Genomic DNA, 19577 nt, shown 5'->3' on the forward strand with positions numbered 1-19577 from the left:
TGAAGAATGTGTGGAAGTCGAGAACATTATCTCGGAAAGCAAAAATGGCTATGTTTGAAGGAATAGTGGTTCCAACAATGTTGTATGGTTGCGAGGCGTGGGCTATGGATAGAGTTGTGCGCAGGAGGATGGATGTGCTGGAAATGAGATGTTTAAGGACAATGTGTGGTGTGAGGTGGTTTGATCGAGTAAGTAATGCAAGGGTAAGAGAGATGTGTGGAAATAAAAAGAGCGTGGTTGAGAGAGCAGAAGAGGGTGTTTTGAAATGGTTTGGGCACATGGAGAGAATGAGTGAGGAAAGATTGACCAAGAGGATATATGTGTCGGAGGTGGAGGGAACGAGGAGAAGTGGGAGACCAAATTGGAGGTGGAAAGATGGAGTGAAAAAGATTTTGTGTGATTGGGGCCTGAACATGCAGGAGGGTGAAAGGAGGGCAAGGAATAGAGTGAATTGGAGCGATGTGGTATACCGGGGTTGACGTGCTGTCAGTGGATTGAATCAGGGCATGAGAAGCGTCTGGGGTAAACCATGGAAAGCTGTGTAGGTATGTATATTTGCGTGTGTGGACGTATGTATATACATGTGTATGGGGGTGGGTTGGGCCATTTCTTTCGTCTGTTTCCTTGCGCTACCTCGCAAACGCAGGAGACAGCGGCAAAAAAAAAAAAATAAAATAAAATAAAAAAAAAATGGAATTTAATAATCATATATGGGATAAAGCCCCTGATACTGCTGGAGTGAGTGAGCACTTAAGTGGATGTCAAGCTGCACTCCTCTGACTTTTCATTCTGCATCAGCCACATGTGGACTATTCACATTGTCAAGAAATGTATAATCTCATTTTTTTGTCACATAACACTTGACAGCACACAGCTTGTTCTTCATAGCTATAGATCTTCCTCCAGTGAACACTATGAACTAGCCCTGCCTTTTGGCAAAACGGTAAGAGCAATAGATAGAAGTAAAAGGTAGGAGTGTTTTAGGGAATAGCATTGGGTGGAAATAGTAGGATGAAACATTAGGCAGGAGCATTAGGTAGAAATAGTGGGGAAGAAGATAAGGCAGGAGCTTTAGGTAGCAGTAGTCAGAAGGAACATTAGGTAGAAGCCTTTGCAAGCACTGTGCTAGAGTTGCTTTCTGCCAGTGGCCTGTCAAGGGTGAGGCACTAAAGGTATTACGTAAGAAACAGAACTGAAGTTCACTAGTTATGGAGAACCTATTGCTGTGGCCACCCCTTTTGAGGGAGTTCCAGAGGGAACAGGCATTAGAGATATAGATAGAGAGAGACAGATATTGCTGGTATAGTGGAAACAAAGGTTGCTAATGAGAAAATATCTCAACAATTCTGCCAAGATGGGTACATGGCAATAAGGAGGGAACCATAAGGCATAGGAGGGAGAGGATTCATCATCTAAATAAAATACAGCCTGAAGTTTAATATAAAGAGTAAAAAAGCAAAGATGCTTTAAGTTGTGCAATGGCGAAGAAATAGACAGCACACCAGTCAGCCAGCATTGGCAATGTATATGAGAGCAAGCACTGAGTACAGCACAATAAGAAAGGAGGAATTATCTAACTTTGGGAAGTATAATGAGGGAAAGGCAGGAGAAAATCCAAAACTTTTACAGGAGTCAGCTGTCAGTTAAAGAGCAGCTAAATAGGTTAAGGAATTGAGAAGGAAGAACTGTAGATGATAATGTAAGGATTTGTGAGTAATTAAAATATTCAAAAGTCTTTACTGTGGAAGACACCATAGCCCAACACCAGAGACGGAACGAGGAGGAGTTTTTGTACATCTTTGAGATACCTAGAAAAGATATGAACAGAATACTAATGTCTTGAGTACAGAATGGAAAAAGGTGAGAACAAAGGAGGTAAGGGGAGTGGGGGAGGAATGGGATGTATTTAGGAAAGCTGTGATAGCTTGCGCAAAAGATGCTTGTGGCATGAGAAGCGTGGGAGGTGGGCAAATTAGAAAGGGTAGTGAGTGGTGGGATGAAGAAGTAAGATTATTAGTGAAAGAGAAGAGAGAGGCATTTGGACGATTTTTACAGGGAAATAATGCAAATGAGTGGGAGATGTATAAGAGAAAGAGGCAGGAGGTCAAGAGAAAGGTGCAAGAGGTGAAAAAAAGGGCAAATGAGAGTTGGGGTGAGAGAGTATCATTAAATTTTAGGGAGAATAAAAAGGTGTTTTGGAAGGAGGTAAATAAAGTGCGTAAGATAAGGGAACAAATGGGAACTTCAGTGAAGGGGGCTAATGGGGAGGTGATAACAAGTAGTGGTGATGTGAGAAGGAGATGGAGTGAGTATTTTGAAGGTTTGTTGAATGTGTTTGATGATAGAGTGGCAGATATAGGGTGTTTTGGTCGAGGTGGTGTGCAAAGTAAGAGGGCTAGGGAGAATGATTTGGTAAACAGAGGTAGTGAAAGCTTTAAGGAAGATGAAAGCCAGCAAGGCAGCGGGGTTGGATGGTATCGCTGTGGAATTTATTCAAAAAGGGGGTGACTGTATTGTTGACTGGTTGGTAAGGTTATTTAATGTATGTATGACTCATGGTGAGGTGCCCGAGGATTGGGGGAATGCCTGCATAGTGCCATTGTACAAAGGCAAGTGCTCAAATTACAGAGGTATAAGTTTGTTGAGTATTCCTGGTAAATTATATGGGAGGGTATTGATTGAGAGGGTGAAGGCATGTACAGAGCATCAGATTGGGGAAGAGCAGTGTGGTTTCAGAAGTGGTAGAGGATGTGTGGATCAGGTGTTTGCTCTGAAGAATGTATGTGAGAAATACTTAGAAAAGCAAATGGATTTGTATGTAGTATCTATGGATCTGGAGAAGGCATATGATAGAGTTGATAGAGATGCTTTGTGGAGGGTATTAAGAATATATGGCATGAGAGGCAAGTTGTTTGAAGCAGTGAAAAGTTTTTATCGAGGATGTAAGGCATGTGTACGAGTAGCAAGAGAGGAAAGTGATTGGTTCTCAGTGAATGTAGGTTTGCGGCAGGGGTGTGTGATGTCTCTATGGTTGTTTAATTTGTTTATGGATGGGGTTGTTAAGGAGGTGAATGCAAGAGTTTTGGAAAGAGGGGCAAGTATGCAGTCTGTTGTGGATGAGAGAGCGTGGGAAGTGAGTCAGTTGTTGTTCACTGATGATACAGCGCTGGTGGCTGATTCAAGTGAGAAACTGCAGAAGCTGGTGACTGAGTTTGGTAGTGTGTGAAAGAAGAAAGTTGAGAGTAAATGTGAATAAGAGCAAGGTTATTAGGTACAGTAGGGTTGAGGGTCAAGTCAATTGGGAGGTAAGTCTGAATGGAGAAAAACTGGAGGAAGTGAAGTGTTTTAGATATCTGGGAGTGGATTTGGCAGCAGATGGAACCATGGAAGCGGAAGTGAATCATAGGGTGGGGGAGGGGGCGAAAATCCGGGGAGCATTGAAGAATGTGTGGAAGTCGAGAACATTATCTCAGAAAGCAAAAGTGGGTATGTTTGAAGGAATAGTGGTTCCAACAATGTCGTATGGTTGCGAGGCGTGGGCTATGGATAGAGTTGTGCGCAAGAGGGTAGATGTGCTAGAAATGAGATGTTTGAGGACAATATGTGGTGTGAGGTGGTTTGATCAAGTAAGTAATAATAGGGTAAGAGAGATGTGTGGTAATAAAAAGAGTGTGGTTGAGAGAGCAGAAGAGGGTGTTTTGAAATGGTTCGGTCACATGGAGAGAATGAGTGAGGAAAGATTGACCAAGAGGATATATGTGTCAGAGGTGGAGGGAACGAGGAGAAGTGGGAGACCAAATTGGAGGTGGAAAGATGTAGTGAAAAAGATTTTGAGTGATCGGGGCCTAAACATGCAGGAGGGTGAAAGGCGTGCAAGGAATAGAGTGAATTGGAACGATGTGGTATACCGGGGTCGACGTGCTGTCAATGGATTGAACCAGGGCATGTGAAGCGTCTGGGGTAAACCATGGAAAGTTGTGTGGGGCCTGGATGTGGAAAGGGAACTGTGGTTTTGGTGCATTATTACATGACAGCTAGAGACTGAGTGTGAACGAATGGGGCCTTTGTTGTCTCTTCCTAGCGCTACCTCGCACACATGAGGGGGGAGGGGGTTGTTATTGCATGTGTGGCAGGGTGGCGATGGGAATGAATAAAGGCAGACAGTATGAATTATGTACATGTGTATATATATGTCTGTGTGTGTATATACATGTATACGTTGAGATGTATAGGTACGTATATTTGCGTGTGTGGACGTGTATGTATATACATGTGTATGTGGGTGGGTTGGGCCATTCTTTCGTCTGTTTCCTTGCGCTACCTCGCTAACGCGGGAGACAGGGACAAAGCAAAATAAATAAATAAATAATATAACTAATGTCTTGAACATAAAAGCTTACAGGAATAACCATCTTTTATGTGGTTATGCTTCTGTCTCCACAAACGCATAGTAGAAGTTACTGCCGTGGGAATGGAAAAATTTATCCCCTCTTTCTCCAAGACAACCTTTACTACTAATCCATGTCTCAACCACTCCTGTTCTGAGGCTATTCCGGCAAGGGACCGGGCTTACTGGGCTTGGAAAAACTCCTTTCTGCGACACCCATTATGCATTTGTCATTGCCTGTAATCATTGCACAGCATTCCTTTTTACAAGGGAAGTGATAACCTCTCATCATCCACAGATAGTCCTTTTCACCTTTGGCTAAGGGCATTACTAACAACTGTCACTCCACCTTTCCCTCAGTTTTCCATGCTGAAAATACTACAGCTGTCTCTCCCAAAGACAAAGCAACTCTCTTTGGTTTCCATTTCTCCTCTTCTCTAATTCCACTTTGGATGACATTAACATCTCTCACCCCCTTGCTACTGCTTTTACTAATCCCATGCCCCTCAAAGTGATCTTTTTTCAGACTGTCAGAAAAGTGCTTCTCTCTATGGACTCATGCTGAAAGAGTATGCCTCTGAACTTGCACATGTGCTTGCTAGTCTGTTCCAATTCTGTAATAAAACCAAGACTTTTCCTACTTCTGGAACCATGAGTTGGAACTTACAGTCTTCTGTTTGATCACCTGAGAAAAGTGTTAAGAAAACTAGGAAATTGGGTGCAAACACTAAAACATTAGATATGCTGTATAAGGAATGTGCAATGAAGCAGGTGAAGATCATACAAGAAGCAACCTATCCTCTACACCAATGCTTTGTATTTCTAAGGTCAGGAAAGAAAGAAGAATGTCTCTGCCTATGCAGCCCACTGATAGATTCAGGAAATCAATCATCTGTACCAAAAAGCACACTACAGTCTAACCATCTAAAGATGCTGTAACTCTCTGTGATATAGCTTCTGAGTGCAAAAGATGATTCTTCAAGTGATATATCATAATTTCTTTTTCATAATTCTTATAATATTTAAACGTGAATTGAGCTTCTAGCCAAAAAGAATTTCCTTTTGTATCATATATGCAATTTGACAATAAAGACATCTTATCTTACCAGTATCACTCCTGTAAGGCAAGATCTGCAGATGATATTCTTTCCTATCTTACTAATGTCTGGTCGTCATCGCTGAAAGATTTTGGAAAATCTCACGTGGTTGCTTTTGAAAGGGTATGGCATCTGGGATCTCATCTCTAAGCTCCCCTCTTTTGGTTTCCCTTCCTCACTTAGCTCCTTCATATTTAGCTTCCTCTCTGGCTGATTTATCTCTGTGGATGTTAATAGACCAGCTTCCCCCTATTTCCATCAACAGCAGTGTCCCTCAAGGTTGTCCTGTCCCCTACACTTTTTCTCCTTTTAATCGACAATTTCCTCTCTTTCACAAATAACTAAATGCACTCATATATTGACCATTCAACACTACACTACTCCACATCCTTCAATTCTGCTATTTCTTCTTTCACTTTGATTAACATCTCATCTCAACTTCCTCAATAAACTCAGACGGGTTACCTCAGCGGGGTATATGCAATTTGGTTAGGTTTAATGCCTCCAAGACCCAGTCTCCCTCACAACTTTCCTGTTGCCTATGATGGTTCTGTAATTTCACCTCGACTTAACATACTTGGTATTACAGTAACATACATCCTTCCTTGGAAAGCTCACATTACAGAAATAACTAAGTCTGCCTCAGAGAAAGTGCAAGTCCTGTTTAGGTGAAATTTATTTTCTTCTGAACAGTTGCTCCATTTATACAAAGGAGTGATCTGTCCTTGCATGAAATACTGCTCTCACATCTGGGGACAGTTCTAGCTCTGCACCCTTACTTGACAGAGTTGAAAGGGGTCTGACTTATAAACACTCAAAGGTTAAGTTGAAAACTTGACCCATTTGCCCTATGCTGCAATGTGGGTTCATTTTTCTTCTACAGATATTACTTTGGTTTTTGCTCCAAGAGCAGGCTGCTTATGTTACCTCTACTCTAGCTAGACCATGGAATACTCAGTAAGCTGCAGTCACATGATTACTGTGTGGTCACTAGCAAGTCAAGGGTGGGCTATTCTGATAACTTTCTTTTCCTACACCTAAAAGCTTTGAAACACTACACATTCATGTCCTACCCAATAACTATGACCTGGCACATTTTAAAAATCAGGCTTCCTACTTCCGCCAAATATCTAAATACTTTCCCTTGTTTTGTTTCCCCCTCCATAATCCTCTCTATATTTCAATTAAGGCTCGACTTTGATGTGGGCTTTTGTCCACGACTGGAGAGAGAGAGAGAGAGATGGGTGGGGGTGTTCCTTCTGATATCTCATCATATGTGCAGATTATTAACTTTTCATTATCCTTTTTTGCCATCTCCTACGTTAGTGAGGTAGCACAAGGAAAAGACAAGAATGGCCCAACCCACCCACATACACAAGTATATACATAAATGCCTACACACGCACATATACATACCTCTACATTTCAATGTATACATACATGTACATACACACATACTTATTACGTTCATACTTACTGCCTTCATCCATTCCCGTCGCCACCCCGCCACACATGAAATAGCACCCCCCCCCTCGTGAGGCAGCGCTAGGAAAAGAAATGAAAAGAAAAAAAAAGCCACATATGCTCAAACTTAGTCTCCGGCTGTCATGTGTAATGCACCGAAACCACAGCTCCCTTTCCACATCCAGGCCCCACAAAATTTTCCATGGTTTACCTCAGATGCTTCACATGCCCTGGTTCAATCCACTGCCAGCACGTTCACCCCAGTACACCACATCGTTCCAATTCACTCTATTCCTTGCATGCCTTTCACCCTCCTGTATGTTCAGACTCTGATCGCTCAATATCTTTTTCACTCCATCTTCCACCTCCAATTTGGTTTCCTGCTTCTCCTCATTCCCTCTACCTCTGACACATATATCCTCTTTGTCAATCTTTCCTCACGCATTCTCTCTATGAGACCAAACCATTTCAACATACCCTCTTCTGCTCTCTCAACCACACTTTTTATTACTATCCATCTCTCTTACCATTTCATTACTTAATCAAACCACCTCACACCAAATATTGTCCTCAAACATTTGATTTTAAACATATCCGCCCTCCTCCGCACAACCCTATCTATATGCTTGATAAACCAATTCACATACTGTTAAAGATATCACTGAGGGAAGTGAGCAGAATGGTGAAAGCCGAACGTTATAACTTTCTAAATGAAAGGTGACCAGGAACTGGTGCTGAACTACAGACCAGTCTACTAACGAGTGTTGTGTGTAAACTTCTGAAAAAGATAGAATGCAAGCAGATGACTTTCTACCGTGGAGAAAGTACCCAAGTGAGAGATGGCACTCTTTTAGGGAGCAAACCTCACAGAGATCAATGAAAAGTGAGTTGTCTTAGATAAAGTAGAAGACTTGGTGGCCTGTTCATATCTGGACTGCTAAAAAGCATTTGACAATGTGCTGTACAAGATGCTGATTAAGAATCTTGACCACAAGACAGGTATAAAAGGGAACCTCTCTTTTGATGGATTTAAGATTACCTCAGAGGAAGGGAACAGACGACGCATGTTATAGGAAACCTTCTCCAACCTAGTTAAGATAACCAGTGGAGTGCCCTGGGTTCTCTTCTGGGTCCATTACTTTTCATGAGCTATGTAGTTGGCTTGATTGAATATATGGAATCCTTCTTGAGTAAGTTTGTAGATAATGCACAGGTCATCCATGTGAACATAAAAATATACCAAAGTTGGTCTCACATCAGAGCAAATGTATTGCAACAGGGATGGGACAGAGCAAAAGAAAGCCTGAATATGATCATTATCAAGAAGTAAGTAAACTTCAGGACTGTATGCAATACAAGGACTTGGGAGTTAACATTGTCCTAAACCTGTTCCTAGAGTCTGACATTACGATAGTAGTTGAGACAAACTGTCTGCTGGCTATAAGTAGAAGAGCTTTCAAGAATATGGATTAGGAAATATTTAGCAAGCTCTTCTCATCTTACATAAGGCCAACCAGAATATCCTTCTCAAGTTAGGTCTCTGCACCGAAAGAAAAAAGGAACTAAATGAAAAGGTTCAAAGGAGGCAACACAAGTGGTACCACAATTCAGAGAAGAGTAACAGGGGTATAGGAATAAAAGAGGTAAATGCATGGTGGAAAGAAGAGATGAGAATGCTCAAGAAGAGGACAGAAGAGATTAGGAATACTGTGGAAGAGAAGAAAAAGGCATGTTATATTGCTCAATAGGAATATACCAGTGAAAGGTCAGCAAAGGAGGGAAAAATATAAAATATGAAAGTGGAATGTTAAGAAGCTTGTAGAGGAAAGCCAAGAAAGAGTACATGAAGATTTGGGAAGAAAGTTAAGTGAAACTTTCAGGGACAATAAGAAATTATACGGGAAGAGGTGAAAAGGGACAGAAGTGGATGTAAGAGTGGAAATGTTAATATGAGAAGTTGTTACATGCATGGGTATGGAGGATGGAAAGAGGAAGCTACAAGTGCAAGGGCCTACAGCAAAACAGGAGGTAAGAAGAGCAATAATGAGGATGAAGGTAGGAAAGGCACATGGAGTGGCTGGGATAACAGTTCAAATGTAGAAGTGTGGAGGAGAAAGTGTGATAGACTGAATGCATCTGATGTGTAGTTTATCATGGAAACAAGGATGTGCCTGAGGATTGGGTAAAAGCTATCATTGTTTTATTCAATGGTGCTATGGACGTAGATAGCAATCATAGGGGAATAAGTCTGTTAAGTATCCCAGAAAAAGTGTATGCAAGAATGTTAATCTACAGTGATAGAAGTGAATGAATGCAGAACAAATGAAGAGAAAGGAGGTCTTACAAAAGGTAGGGGATGTATGGATCAGATTTTTGTTGTAAAGATGACCATGAAAAAGTATTTAGCAAAAGGTAAGAAGATGCATACAACTTTCATGGATCTGGAGAAAGCATATGACAGAGTTGTGTGGAATACTTTACGAGATGTGTTAAGGATACATGGTTGGTGTGAAACCCTTCTATAGAGGAGCTAAAGCATATGGAAGAGTGAAAGGAAAATGGAGTGAAAGTTTTGAGATACATGTAGGTGTGAGGTAGGAATGTGTGATGTCACTTTGGCTTTTTAATACATAAAGGGAGCTGCGGCTTTAGTGCATTACACATGACAGCTGGAGACTGAGTGTGAACGAATGTGGCCTTTTTTTGCCTGTTCCTGGCGCTGCCTTGCTGAAGGACGGGGGAGGATGCTTTTTTGTGTAAGGTGACAGGAATGGATGAAGGCAGAAAGTATGGATATGTACATGTGTATATATTTGTGTCTGTGTATATATATATATATATATATGTATGTATACATTGAAATGTATATTCATGTATATGTGCGTGTCTATATATATTACACAACAAATAATATAAATAATTTATTTTCTATTATACTTTGTCGCTGTCTCCCGCGTTTGCGAGGTAGCGCAAGGAAACAGACGAAAGAAATGGCCCAACCCACCCCCATACACATGTATATACATACGTCCACACACGCAAATATACATACCTACACAGCTTTCCATGGTTTACCCCAGACGCTTCACATGCCTTGATTCAATCCACTGACAGCACGTCAACCCCGGTATACCACATCGCTCCAATTCACTCTATTCCTTGCCCTCCTTTCACCCTCCTGCATGTTCAGGCCCCGATCACACAAAATCTTTTTCACTCCATCTTTCCACCTCCAATTTGGTCTCCCTCTTCTCCTCGTTCCCTCCACCTCCGACACATATATCCTCTTGGTCAATCTTTCCTCACTCATTCTCTCCATGTGACCAAACCATTTCAAAACACCCTCCTCTGCTCTCTCAACCACGCTCTTTTTATTTCCACACATCTCTCTTACCCTTACGTTACTCACTCGATCAAACCACCTCACACCACACATTGTCCTCAAACATCTCATTTCCAGCACATCCATCCTCCTGCGCACAACTCTATCCATAGCCCACGCCTCGCAACCATACAACATTGATGGAACCACTATTCCGTCAAACATACCCATTTTTGCTTTCCGAGATAATGTTCTCGACTTCCACACATTCTTCAATGCCCCCAGAATTTTCGCCCCCTCCCCCACCCTATGATCCACTTCCGCTTCCATGGTTCCATCCGCTGCCAGATCCACTCCCAGATATCTAAAACATTTCACTTCCTCCAGTTTTTCTCCATTCAAACTCACCTCCCAATTGACTTGACCCTCAACCCTACTGTACCTAATAACCTTGCTCTTATTCACATTTACTCTTAACTTTCTTCTTCCACACACTTTACCAAACTCAGTCACCAGCTTCTGCAGTTTCTCACATGAATCAGCCACCAGCACTGTATCATCAGCGAACAACAACTGACTCACTTCCGAAGCTCTCTCATCCCCAACAGACTTCATACTTGCCCCTCTTTCCAAAACTCTTGCATTTACCTCCCTAACAACCCCATCCATAAACAAATTAAACAACCATGGAGACATCACACACCCCTGCCGCAAACCTACATTCACTGAGAACCAATCACTTTCCTCTCTTCCTACACGTACACATGCCTTACATCCTCGATAAAAACTTTTCACTGCTTCTAACAACTTTCCTCCCACACCATATATTCTTAATACCTTCCACAGAGCATCTCTATCAACTCTATCATATGCCTTCTCCAGATCCATAAATGCTACATACAAATCCATTTGCTTTTCTAAGTATAAATAAATAAAAAATAAATGTAATTCCTAGGGATAGGGGAGAAAGAATACTTACAACACATTCCCCGCGCGTTGTAGAAGGTGACTAAAGGGGATAGGAGCAGGGGTGGCTAGAAACCCTCCCCTCCTTGTACTTTAACTTTCTAAAATGGGAAGCAGAAGAAGTCATGTGGGGAGTGCTCATCCTCCTCAAAGGCTCAGATTGAGGTGTCTAAATGTGTGTGGATGTAACCAAGATGAGAAAAAAGGAGAGATAGGTAGTATGTTTGAGGAAAAGAACCATGATGTTTTGGCTCTGAGTGAAACAAAGCTCAAGGGTAAAGGGTAAGAGTGGTTTGGGAACATCTTGGGAGTAAAGTCAGGGGTTGATGAGAGGCCAAGAGCAAAGGAAGGAGTAGCACTAACTCCTGACGCAGGAGTTGTGGGAGTTTGTGATAGAGTGCAAGAGAGTAAACTCTAGACTTATATGGGTAAAACTGAAAGTGGATGGAGAGAGATGGGTGATTATTGGTGCCTATGCACCTGGTCATGAGAAGAAAAATCATGAAAGGCAAGTGATTTGGGAGCAGCTGAGTGAATGTGTTAGCAGCTTTGATGCACGAGACTGGGTTACGGTGATGGGTGATTTGAATGCAAAGTTGAGTAATGTGGTAGTTGAGGGAATTATTGGTGTACATGGGGTGTTCAGTGTTGTAACTGGAAATGATGAAGAGCTTGTAGATTTGTGTGCTTAAGAAGGAATGGTGATTGGGAATACCTGTTAAAAAGAGATATACATAAGTATACGCATGTTAGTAGGAGAGATGGCCAGAGAGCGTTATTGGATTACGTGTTAATTGATAGGCACGTGGAAGAGAGACTTTTGGATGCTAATGTGCTGAGAGGGACAACTGGAGGGATGTCTGACCATTATCTTGTGGAAGCAAAGGTGAAGATTTGTAGAGGTTTTCAGAAAAGAAGATAAAATGTTGGGGTGAAGAGAGTGGTGAGAGTAAGTGAGCTTGGAAACGAGACTTGTGTGAAGAAGTACCAGGAGAGATTGAGTTGAGAATGGAAAAATGTGAGAGCACATGATGTACGGGGAGTGGGGGAGGAATGGGATGTATTTAGGGAAGTAGTGATGGCTTGCGCACAAGATGCTTGTGGCATAAGAAACGTGGGAGGTGGGCAGATTAGAAAGGGTAGACAGTGGTGGGATGAAGAAGTAAGATTGTTAGAGAAAGAAAAGAGAGATGCATTTGGACGATTTTTGCTTGGAAATAGTCCAAAGGACTGGGAGATGTATAAAAGAAAGAGGCAGGAGGTCAAGAGAAAGGAACAAGAGGTGAAAAAGACGGCAAATGAGAGTTGGGGTGAGAGAGTATCATTAAATTTTAGGGAGAATAAAAAGATGTTTTGGAAGGAGGTAAATAAAGTGCGTAAGACGAAAACAAATGGGAACAACGCTGAAGGGGGCTAATGGGGAGAGAATAACAAATAGTGGTGATGTGAGGAGATGGAGTGAGTATTTTGAAGATTTGTTGAATGTGTTTGATGATAAAAGTGGCAGATATAGGATGTATTGGTCGAGGTGGTGTGTGAAGAGAGGTCAGGGAGAACGGTTGGGTAAACAGGGAAGAGGCAGTGAAAGCTTTGCTACAGATGAAAGCCGGCAAGGCGGTGGGTTTGGACGGTATTGCAGTGGAATGCCTTAAAAAAGGGGGTGACTGTGTTGTTGACTGGTTGGTAAGAATATTCAATGTATGTATGGTTCATGAAGAGCCTGAGGATTGGCGGAATGCATACATAGTGCCACTGTATAAAGGCAAAGGAGATAAAGGTGAGTGTTCAAATTACAGAGGCATAAGTTTGTTGAGTATTCCTGGGAAATTATATGGGAGGGTATTCATTGAGAGGGTGAAGACATCTACAGAGCATCAGACTGGGGAAGAGCAGTGTGGTTTCAGAAGTGGCAGAAGATGTGTGGATCAAGTGTTTGCTCTGAAGAATGTATGTGAGAAACACTTAGAAAAAAAATTGGATTTGTATATAGCATTTATGGATCTGGAGAAGGCATATGATAAGAGCTGATAGAGGCTCTGTGGAAGGTATTAAGAGTGTATGGTGTGGGAGGGAAGTTGACAGGAGCAGTGAAAAGTTTTTATATAGGATGTAAGGCATATGTACAAGAAGGAAGAGGAAGGTGATTGGTTCCCAGTGAATGTTGGTTTGCGGCAGGGGTGCGTGATGTCTCCATGGTTGTTAAATTTGTTATGGACTAAAAGGGGAGGGAGCGGGGGGCTGGAAATCCTCCCCTCTCGGATTTTTTTTTTTTTTTTTCCAAAAGAAGGAACAGAGGGGGCCAGGTGAGGATATTCCAAAAAAGGCCCAGTCCTCTGTTCCTAACGCTACCTCGCTAACGTGGGAAATGGCGAATAGTTTAAAAGAAAGAAAGAAATATATATATATATATTGAAATGTATAGGTACGCATATGTGCGTGAGTATGTATATACATGTGTATGTCGGTGGGTTGGGCCATTCCTTCGTCTGTTTCCATGCGCTACCTCGCTGTTGCAGGAGACATTGACAAAGTATAATAATAAAAAAACAGTATAATACACATGGATTGAGTGGTATAAGAGATGAAAGCAAAACTCAGGAAAAGGGGTGCAGAGTGTGGTGGAGAATTAGTGACAAGCCTGTTTGTGGGAGTGATGAAGAGTTGCGAAGGCTGTGTGTTCTATGGTGTATGTAAGCATTGGTGATTGAAGGTAAATGCAAGTAAAAGTAATGGTATTTGAAAGGAAACATATTGAAAGTATAGATTTTGTTAAACCATATAGAGTGAAAGAAGGTGTACTAAATTGTGCTTTGGATATGGTGGGGAGAAAGACTGAAACAGTGAGATAATCTAAGTATGCAGGAGCTGTCTTGGGTGAGTTTGGTGATATGGAAGGACAGATAAGGGAGAGAGCAGTATAGGGTAGAAGAGTCATTGGGTCCCTTAAAAAAATAAAAAAGGACACAGGTGTAAGTATGGAAGTGAAGAGAGGATAGGAACAGCATAGTCTTCCCAACCCTCCTGAACCATGCAGCCAAAACATGAACATGGAATAAGTCACTGAGGTCAAGAATCCAGGATGTAGAAATGACTAAATGGAATGAAGAAAGAAATGAAGGGGTGTATGAGGGATGCAGTAAGGCATGAAATGCAAAGGGAATGAAATGTGGAGTGGCAGAATGAGTGAAACGCAATACTTTCTCATATATTTTCCCTTCATCTGCACTACATCCCATTAAGTACCACCCATATACCCATCTTTTCTCTTTCACTAGCAACTTTGCCATCCTATCACACTATCTTTTCACACCTGCCCATCTCCTACATGCAATACACTTCTGCACAAGCTAACACTGCTTCCCTAAATACCTCCCATTCCTCACCCTCTCCCCTAGTCATTCTACATTCACTTTCCTGTTTTTATTTTCATTTAAGTCTCTTTTCCAAAATCATTTACTTTCACTGCCCTCTCACCCATATAATTTTCTCTTTTCCAAAAACCCTCAACAAGTCAACCTCACCTCCACCAGGCAATGATAAGACATCCCAGCAATTTCCCCTCTCAGCATATTTCCATCCAACACTCTTTTCTGCATACCTATAAATTATTATGTAATCTAATCATAACTGTTCTCCATCTTTTCGACTCACATTTGTATGCTTGTGTAACTTCTTTTAAATATGGTATTCCCAATCAGCATCCCTTTTTCAGCACACAAATCCACACTATCTACTATTTCCATTCACCTTATTGTACAACATATCTTTAACTGCTATTAAGGTAGCTGCTGATGAATATTTCCATTTACTTCACAACTAATTCACTTGCCTGAATGATCCAAACATACACTCTTCAAACAACCCCAACTTTGCCCTAACAATGACCTGTCCTTCTACACAATTTATAATTCACAAATAATCCCATTAAAAGATCAAGTGGTACCAAAACTGTTGCTCTGTAAACTGACTGATGCCTCCTGAAAATCCAGCTCTGTTTGACATAGCCTTGCAAAATCTCCAAACATATTTCTTTTTAAGGAAAAAACTTATCATATCTCCATCTGACTGGACTTGAAGAAAATGTTCAGAATTAGGTGGTTTGAGGGAGAAAAAAAGAAGAAAAAAAAATTATGACTAAATCAGTACCACCCGTTCTCTTTTAATGGTTTATCGTTAAACCTGATTCTATCAAAACCCTCACCAGTGAGGTAATGGTGCTTACTAAACCAATATTTAACATGCATACACAACATAGTCCCCATGTATTTCAAGAGAATTACAGACCATACTTACCAGGGGCTCTAAAGTTTCAAGGTCCTTGATCTTGTTCCCAGAGAGGTTAAGGTAGTCCAACTTTGGTAAGCATGTGAGGGCATTCAACCCACCTGAGATTCGGTTGTCACTCAGTTCTAACTGAAAAAAAGTTATAAGAAGCTGACAATAATAATAATCATCTGCAAATTAGTTGAGCTGACAACTTACCCCTAGAGAAATGGCTGCATCTTAGCTTAAATTCAAAATGGTATCCACCAGACTGGACTCAATGAAGCATTATCAAAAAAAACTCAAATACAGCTCTATAGCATTTTCTCCACTCATACACATTCTTCTCCTCAGCCTCTACACCACTACCTGAGGAGGAAATGAAATGTTTTAGATATCTGGGAGTGGACTTAGCAGCCAATGGAACCATGGAGGTATAAGTGAGTCACAGGGTGGGAGATGGAGTAAAGGTTCTGGGAGCAATGAAGAATGTGTGGAAGAAGAGAATATTATATCGGAGAGCAAAAATGGGTATGTTTGAAGGAACAGTAGTTCCAACAATGTTTTCTGATTGCAAGGCATAGTCTATAGATAGGGTTGTACGGAGGAGGGTGGATGTGGTGAAAATGAAATGTTTGAGGACAATATGTGGTGAGGTGGTTTGAGCGAGTAAGTAATGAAACGGAAAGAGAGATGTGTGGAAATATAAAGTGTGGGTGAGAGAGCAGAGAAGGGTGAATTGAAATGGTTTGGACATATAGAGAGAATGAGAGAGGAAAGACTGACAAAGAGGATAAATGTGTCAGAGTTGGGGGAAAAAGGAGAAGCAGGAGACCAAATTGGAGATGGAAGGATGGAGTTAAAAAGATTTTGAGCAATCAGGGCCTGAACATACAAGAGGGCGAGAGGCACACAAGGACTAGATTGAATTGGTACACTGCAGTATACTGAGGTTGACGTGCTGTCAATGGAATGAACCAGGGAATGTGAAACATATGGGGTAAACCATGGAAAGGTGTGCACTGGACAAGTAGGTACCTACTTGTCCAGTGCACTCTTGTTATCTAATGTGCATTCTATTCTATTTCTCATGGTAACTGGCAAGGTGCTGAAGAGTCATGGGCCCTAAATGTTTTAAGTTGTCATGCCAGTAGGATGTTGTTTTTATGTGTAAGTTGGAAACATACCAACTACAATTTTCCTGGGACAGATGATATATCTCTCCTGTCTGCACTTCAGGGGGTAAATCTATCTATCTATATCTCTGATGCCCACTCCCTCCAGGAACTCCCATCATGGAGGTGGCCAAGGCAAAAGAGTCTCCACTTATCCCTGTCCTCAAAAGTTTCCCTTGCATACACCATTCCACACATTCTTCCACCATTTCTCTCCCTCAAGTACTCTTTCCCTCTACTTCCCCATGTCACAGGTGCTCTTCTTCTCACACTAAACCCTTTACTTGTACTATCATGCACATTCCTTCTAACCTCTCTGTCTTGTAGTTTATCCACATGCCCAAACCATCTCAAACTACTATGTTTCACCCACTCTACCAATCCATAATTCATTCCCTGCGTTACCAGATATCTCATACATCACCTCTTTTCTTTCTTCATTCCATCATGTCATGCTACATGCTCCTCTCAAATAACTCATTTCCACAGCTTAGATTCTTGACCTTTGTGCCTCATCTCATGTCCATGTTTTGGCTGCATAGGTCAGTGTCAGGAGGATTATGCTGTTCCTTAATCTTTTCTTCACTTCCATACTTATACCTCCACACTTCATTATTCTATTACAAGAACCAATGACTCTTTTACCAAGTACTTTTCTCTCCCTTATATCTCCTTCCATATCACCACACTTACCCAAGATTGCACCCAAATGCTTAAATTCTCTCACTTCTTCCAGTCTTTCTTCCTCCAAATCTACAACAGTTTGGTACACTTTTTTTCTCTCACTCTACAGAGCTTTGGAAAATCTATACTTTCACTCTGTTTCCTTTCAAGCACCATTACTTTACTTTTAATAGCATGTCCCTTAAATCACCTACACTTACACATAAAATACACTTACAACCTTCAACTCTTCATTTTCATCTCTCAGCAAAAAACACAATATCATCTACAAACAGGTCTGTCATTAGCCACCATATCACACTACCACAGTCCATCTCTACACCCTTTTCCTTAATTTTGCATTCCTCTCTCCTATCACTTTGTCCATTTGTGCATTACAAAGCCATGGTGACATCACAGAGCCCAGCATCACACCCATGAGTATATCAAAACTTTAACTCGACTCTCTATCCACTCTTACACATGCACTAGTTCCTTTACAGACAGCTCTCACACCATCCAACAGTTGTCTCCTTACTCAACAAATCTTCATATGTCTCATACAGCATTCCACATGACAGTCGTATGTTTTCTCCAGGTCCATAAAAGAAGCATACATCTTCTCACCTATCACTAAATAATTTTCCAGTCATTCTTACTGCAAAAATCTGATCTAATAATCCCTGTTCCTCACATATTCTGCATTAAGTCACTTCCATCCCTATTTCAATCAACACTCTTACATACATCTTTCCTGGTATAGTTAACAGACTTACTCACCTACAATTGCTGCATACATCATTAGCATCTATCCCTTTAAATAAACAATAATAGCTCTCACACAATCCTCAGGCACTACCTGATGTTTCCATGCTAAATCACATATCAAATACACCCCTAATCTGCACTTTCTCATCCATACTTCAACATTTCAGATGTAATCCATCCAAATGTGCCTTTCCCACCTTCAATCTTATAATAGCCTCTTTAACCTCCCTTCTTGCTATAGGCCCCTCCTCTTGTATCCTTTTCCTTCCATCCTACATACCTATGCATATAACAGCTGCTGCCTCCCCTTCTCCCACATTCATCTTTTCTTCTAAATACTCTTTCCATCTTTCTTGCATTTCCTTCCTCTGATATGACAACTCCCCTTCCTTACTTCTCACATTTCCATTTCCATTCTTACATCCTCCTCTTTTCTTTTTTGCTTCGTCCAAGTACAATTTCTTATTTTCCTTAAACTTTTCACTCAAATTTCTTCCAAAATCTTTACCTACTCTTTCTTTCCTTTCCTCTATCAGCCTCTCAACATTTCATTTACACTTCCTATATTGTTCTTATGAAACTGAATGATATGTATGTGACATTTTTGGATCTGGATAAAGCTTATGATAGTTTGATAGGGGGTGCCTTGTTGATGGTCAGACAAAAATACAAAGTGGAAGGAAAACTGTCAGAAGCAGAGAAGTTTTCATAATAAGTGTTAGGTAAAGTATATGACTAGGGAGGGAGAAGAGTGGGTGTTCTTGGAGAAGATTGGTCTGCAGCAGGGATGTGATGTTATCAAGGTGTTTTACTTTGTTTATGGCTCAAGTGGTGAGGAAGGTAAATGCCACTTACTCTAACCCTTTTGTTCTTATCTTCCATTATTTCTCATCCACATAAATCAGTAAATCATTTTGTGCTGAATGAAGATGTTTGTATGGAATAAACCTCTCTCAGCACAGGCATCCATATGACAACTTCTATTCTCATTTACTCCATGCACTCCCAATTTACCTAATTCGTCACTAATTTCATCACAACTCACCTTCACATTCATTCCTTAGATGGAAGTGCAGTGAATGCAGTCATGTGTGAATGACGTGTTTAAAATGGTTAGAGAAACACAGTCAAAGATTGTAGAATCAGTAGTTGGATAGAACATAGAGATACAGAAATAAAAAGGGTAATGCATGGTGAACAAAGGTAATTGAAAATGCTGTGGAAGAGAAGAAAAAGGTATATGGTAGATCGCTCCATAGGAATGTACCAATGGAAGTTCAGCAAAGGAGGAGGAAAGAATACAAAATATAGAAGTATGCAAGAACATCAACTGACAGAGATGGAAGTGACTGAATGCAGAATAAATGAAGAGCAAGGGTATGTACGAATCAGACTTTTGCAGTAAGAATGACCATGGAAAAGTATTTAGATAAAGGTAAGAAGCTGAATGCTGCTCTTATGGGTCTGGAGAA

General features: G+C 41.1%; 1 protein-coding gene across 2 annotated transcripts in view; it reads right to left on the reverse strand.

Annotated features, from left to right (window-relative positions):
• Positions 1 to 19577, reverse strand: part of Mapmodulin (acidic leucine-rich nuclear phosphoprotein 32 mapmodulin) — a 72093-nt gene that overhangs the window by 40012 nt on the left and 12504 nt on the right. For both annotated transcript variants that reach the window (XM_071691047.1, XM_071691046.1), the window contains exon 3: positions 15530 to 15649. In XM_071691047.1, the coding sequence (XP_071547148.1) occupies positions 15530 to 15649 (120 nt within the window). The remainder of the gene's footprint in view (positions 1 to 15529; positions 15650 to 19577) is intronic.

The sequence above is a fragment of the Panulirus ornatus genome, chromosome 50, assembly GCF_036320965.1.
Source record: "Panulirus ornatus isolate Po-2019 chromosome 50, ASM3632096v1, whole genome shotgun sequence".
Lineage (NCBI taxonomy): Eukaryota > Metazoa > Arthropoda > Malacostraca > Decapoda > Palinuridae > Panulirus > Panulirus ornatus.